The sequence below is a fragment of the Cornus florida genome, unplaced genomic scaffold (genome assembly GCF_030987335.1).
Source record: "Cornus florida cultivar Cherokee Brave unplaced genomic scaffold, ASM3098733v1 CherokeeBrave_3.0.0_Hap2_Chr01, whole genome shotgun sequence".
Classification (NCBI taxonomy): domain Eukaryota; kingdom Viridiplantae; phylum Streptophyta; class Magnoliopsida; order Cornales; family Cornaceae; genus Cornus; species Cornus florida.
In genome coordinates, this window is record NW_026775571.1 from 91908625 (window position 1) to 91914324 (window position 5700).

The 5700-nt window shown below is 36.8% G+C and overlaps 1 protein-coding gene across 1 annotated transcript; it reads left to right on the forward strand.

The window, feature by feature from the left end:
* Nucleotides 1–2236: 2236 nt before the first annotated feature.
* LOC132277441 (uncharacterized) lies at nt 2237–5309 on the forward strand (the record flags this gene model as incomplete). The annotated part of the gene is made up of 2 exons (XM_059779301.1): nt 2237–3641; nt 4051–5309. Coding segments are annotated over 2 exons (2664 nt in total), but the record flags the coding sequence as incomplete, so codon positions are not given.
* Nucleotides 5310–5700: the final 391 nt, after the last annotated feature.

Here is a 5700-nt window from a genome sequence, read left to right on the forward strand (position 1 = left end):
GAATGATGAACCGTTTGAAGATTTAGAAAGCTAATTCAGAGCTCTAAATCTTTCATGTTATGATGGAAGTCCAGTTCTCGAGCTTTCTGGGTCAAAATGGCGAGCAAAGTCCTAACTCCACTGCTGATCTCGTGAAGCAATCTGCCCTAATTTCGAGCACTCGAAATTAGGCCTCGAGCACTCGAAAATTGGCCAGAATGCCCTATGCTTGGTTTGCTCATCCCGGACCTACTTTGGTAAAACGGCCATAACTTTGTGCTCTAAACTCCAAATGATGAACCGTTTGAAGATTTGGAAAGCTAATTCAGAGCTCTAAAAACTTCATGTTTTGGTGGAGATCCAATTCTCAAGGATGATTGGTCGAAAATGAAGATCAAGGAAGAATTTCATTGCTGCCAGGCAGTTCTGCGCACCTCTGGTAACAAGGCCATAACTCTCTGGTCCGAGCTCCGAATGACGAACTGCTTGAAGATTTGGAAAGGTGATTCAGAGCTCTAAATATGCCATTTTATAATGGAAGTCCAGTTCTCGAGTTTGCAAGGTCAAAATGGTGAGCAAAGTCCTGACTCCACTGCTGCCAAAAATTCAGAATTGTGCCTTTTGATGGCCAAAACTCCACAAAGCCTTGATTTTGCTCCTTTTTTGGCAAATGGACCTGAAAATATATACATACACACAAATGAAGATAATCTACTTAAATAATCAAACGATGGACTTAACTAATGCAATTTAGGGCGCTTGAATATACAATATTCGGCGCTTATCATAGGCTTATACAATGTAATGTCAAGGCTATCACAAATCTCTATTGTGCCTTAAGCAAAGATGAATTCAATAGAATTTCGGATTGCGAAACGGCTAAAGAAATTTGGGATAAACTTGAAGTTACCTATATAGGTACTAGTCATGTTAAGGAATCCAAAATGAATATGCTTGTCCATAAATATGAACTTTTTACCATGAATAACAAAGAAACTATTAGTGAAATGTACTCTCGTTTTACTAACATTGTTAATCCTTTGAAAGCTCTTGGAAGAAAATATGCATCATCCGACAATGTAAGAAAAATCCTTAGATCTTTGCCAAAGAATTGGGAAGCAAAGAAGACTGCCATCCAAGAAGCCAAAGATCTTAACACACTTCCCATTGACGAACTCATTGGTTCACTAATGGCTTACGAGCTAGAAATGAATGATAGAGATGAAGAAACTCAAAAGAAGGATATAGCTCTACAAGCTACTACCAAAGAAGTTGCAATTGATAAGGCTCCTCATGATGAAGAAGAAGAAGAAGTTGCTCTCATTACCAAAACCGTAAGAAGAATCCTTCAAATGAAGAAATTCCAAAAGAGCAACAACTTCAAAAGAAATGGGTCATCTAGTGAGCAAGGAAAAAGAGAAGCACCTACTTGCTTCCATTGTGGAAAACCGGGGCATTTCAAATCCGATTGCTATGCCTATAAAAATGAAAAGGAAAGGAAAAAGAAAGGAAAGGCCATGCAAGCTACATGGGAGGATGATGATTCAAATGGATCCGAAAGTGACGATGAACTCAATGAATTGGTTAATCTTTGTCTCATGGCCGATGACGATGAGGTAATTTCCAATCATGACTCATTTAATTTGGAAACTACTTATGATGAATTGGTTGATGCACACAATTACTTGCTAGATGCCTTTAGAGAATTGCATGATGAATTAGGCAAAATGGTTCAAAAATGTGCTACTCTAAAAAGGGAAAAGAATATCATCTCTCAAAACCTTGAAAAATTTCAACTTGAAAATGAAGCTTTGAAAAAGGAAAAAGAATTAGCTAAAGAATCGATTTCAATAGATTTAATTTCTGAAAATAAATCATTAAAAATTATGATTGAAGATCAAATTGAGACCTTAGCAAAATTCACAAAAGGTAGAGAAAATTTGGGTCTCATACTTGGAAAGCAAAGAAATGCTTATGCCAAGGATGGACTTGGATTTGATCCTCACAACAAAAACTCTTGTTTATTGAAAAAGAGAGAACCTTTGAACAATTACTTTGTTAAAAATTCATCTTTTAGTCCACAATGTAATTATTGTAAAAAAATAGGACATAAGATCAATCATTGTCCTATTAGGCCATGTAGGACAAAAGTAGTTTGGGTCATTAAAGGGACTTATACACCTCTTCCTAACTCTCATGGACCCAAGAGAATGTGGGTACCAAAAGAAGATTACTCAAATTCCTTTTGTAGGTTTGCTTGAAGTCTCCATATTTATCCAAGGACAAATGGTTTCTTGATAGCGGATGTTCAAGGCATATGACGGGAGATCAATCAAAATTTCACTCCATCAAACCTCATAAAGGAGGAAGCGTCACATTTGGTGACAACTCAAAAGGCAAGGTCATTGGCATTGGAACTATTGGTATCTCCTCCTCCCTATCTATTGATGATGTATTACTTGTTAAGGGCTTAAAACATAACCTATTTAGTATTAGCCAATTATGTGATAAAGGATATGATGTCTTGTTTAAGTCGGACAAATGCATTGTCAAAAAGGATAATGTTGAAGTTTTCCATGCTCTAAGAAATGGTAATGTATATTCTTTGCTTTTATGTGAACTACACGATCAAGATGTCAAGTGTCTTGTATCCTCAAATGAGGATAGTTGGTTGTGGCATAGAAGGTTAGGTCATGCTAGTATGGATTTGATTTCAAAACTATCTAAGAATGAATTGGTCAAAGGCCTCCCAAAGACTAATTTTTCTAAAGATAAAACTTGTAGCGCATGTCAAATAGGCAAGCAAATCAAGTCATCATTTAAAAGGAAAAAGGATATAACAACTTCAAGACCACTAGAGTTAATTCATATGGACTTATTCGGTCCGGAGAGAATTGCTAGTCTTGGTGGAAAACTCTATGCATTTGTCATTGTGGATGACTTCTCTAGATTCACTTGGGTATTTTTCCTTACACATAAAAATGAGGTTCATACAATCTTTACTAAATTTTGTAAGAGAGTCGAAAACGAAAAAGAATGTAAGATCAAGTCCATTAGAAGTGATAGAGGTAGAGAGTTCGACAACCAAGATGTGGAAAGATTTTGTGATGAAAATGGATACAATCATAATCTTTCGGCTCCTAGAACTCCTCAACAAAACGGAGTTGTTGAAAGAAAAAATAGGTCTCTCCAAGAAATGGCTAGGACTATGTTAAATGAACATAATTCTCCTAGATCTCTATGGGCCGAAGCTGTCAGTACCTCATGCTATGTCATAAACAGAGTCATCATTAGAAAACTCCTTAATAAGACTCCTTATGATCTTTGGAACAAAAGGAAACCAAATATTGGATACTTTAAAGTCTTTGGGTGTAAATGCTTCGTGTTGAATGACAAAGATAATTTAGGAAAATTTGAACCTAAATCAGATGAAGGTATTTTCCTAGGATACTCCTCTCGTAGCAAAGCATTTAGAGTGTTTAACAAAAGAACACGAGTGGTTGTGGAATCAATACATGTTGTATTTGATGAATCACCATTATCCCCTATTAGATGCTCATTGGATGAAAATGAAGATGTGGTTGAGATTGAAAAGAATGTTGAAAATCTTGATCTAAATGGTCCTTCTCATAAAGATCTCTCCAAAGATGTTCCAAAAGAAAGTCACTCTCATGAAGACACTCCTCCTAAGGCTTGGAAGCAAGTGCTTAATCATCCAATAAATCAAATTATCGGTGATCCATCTAAAGGTGTAAGAACTAGATCTCAAATGAGTAATATTTGCAATTATGTAGCTTTTGTTTCCCAACTTGAACCAAAAAAATATTCATGAAGCCGAAAATGATGAATCTTGGCTTTTGGCCATGCAAGAAGAACTTAACCAATTCGAAAGAAATAAAGTTTGGCTTTTGGTTCCAAGGCCTAAAGACAAAACTATCATTGGCACAAAATGGGTATTTAGGAACAAAAAGGATGAATCGGGAATCATAGTAAGAAACAAGGCAAGGCTTGTTGCTCAAGGATATAATCAAGAAGAAGGAATTGATTATGAGGAATCCTTTGCCCCCATAGCTAGACTTGAAGCTATAAGAATGCTCCTTGCTTTTGCATCCCATAAGAACTTCAAGTTATATCAAATGGATGTAAAAAGTGCTTTCTTAAATGGTATCATTGAAGAAGAAGTATATGTTGATCAACCACCGGGCTTTGAAAGCTGTAATTACCCAAACCATGTTTTCAAATTATCAAAAGCCTTGTATGGTTTGAAACAAGCTCCAAGAGCTTGGTATGAAAGACTAAGTGGTTTTCTACTTGTTAATGGTTTTATTAGAGGTAAAATTGATAATACTCTTTTCACTAAAACCATCGATAACAACTTATTGGTCATTCAAATTTACGTTGATGATATTATCTTTGGATCAACCAATAGTGTGATATGTGAAAAGTTTGCTTCTAGTATGCAGAATGAATTCGAAATGAGCATGATGGGTGAACTTACTTTTTTTCTAGGATTGCAAATCAAACAAACACTTGATGGCATTTTTGTTTGCCAATCTAAGTATGTTAAAGATTTGCTAAAGAAATTTGGCTTGGAGGAAGTCAAACATGCCCATACTCCAATGAGCTCATCTTTGAAACTTGATAAAGATGAAAAAGGCACTGATGTAGATATTAAAAAATACAGAGGTATGATTGGTAGTCTCTTATATCTAACCGCAAGTAGACCGGATATCATGTTTAGTGTATGTTTATGTGCTCGTTTTCAATCATGTCCTAAAGAATCTCATTTATGTGCCGTTAAACGAATCTTTCGCTATTTGAGCTATACCACATTCTTGGGACTTTGGTATCCTAGACATACATCTTTTGACCTTGTTGGTTACTCGGACGCTGACTTTGGTGGATGCAAAGTTGATAGAAAAAGTACTAGCGGGACTTGTCACTTCATTGGACAATCATTAGTATCTTGGTCTTGCAAGAAACAAAATTCCATAGCTCTATCAACGGCGGAAGCCGAGTATATTGCAGCCGGTAGTTGTTGCGCTCAAACACTTTACATTAAACAACAACTAGAAGACTTTGGACTCTATTTTGATCACATTCCTATTATGTGTGATAATACAAGTGCAATATGCATCTCTAAAAATCCTATTCAGCATTCAAGAACAAAGCATATAGAAATTAGATACCATTTTCTTAGGGATCATGTTTCTAAGGGTGATATTGATCTTATTTTTGTGACCACTGAAAAGCAATTAGCTGACATCTTCACAAAACCACTCCAAGAGGAGAGATTCTGTCTACTCAGAAGAGAAATTGGAATGATCACAGAGCAGAATGTCATGCAATGAAGTAGCAGCAGCAGAGCCGGCTCTAATCTAAATAAGAGCCGCCTCTATAGAAAACAAGAGCCGGATCATCTCATTCAAGAGCCGCCTCTCCAACCTGCATCCAAGAAAATCACAATTTCTAACTCTCGGTATCTCTAGAGCCGGATCACAAAATTTCATGAGCCGGCTCCCCAAAACCTGCATCCATGTCCAAACCCTCGGTATCTCTAAGAGCCGGATCACAAAATTTCATGAGCCGGCTCCCCAAAACCTGCATCCATGTCCAAACTCTCGGGATCTCTCAAAAATCATCAAGAGCCGGCTCCAAAAATCAAGAGCCGGCTCCAAAAAAAATCAAGAGCCGGCTCCAAAAATCAAGAGCCGGCTCCAA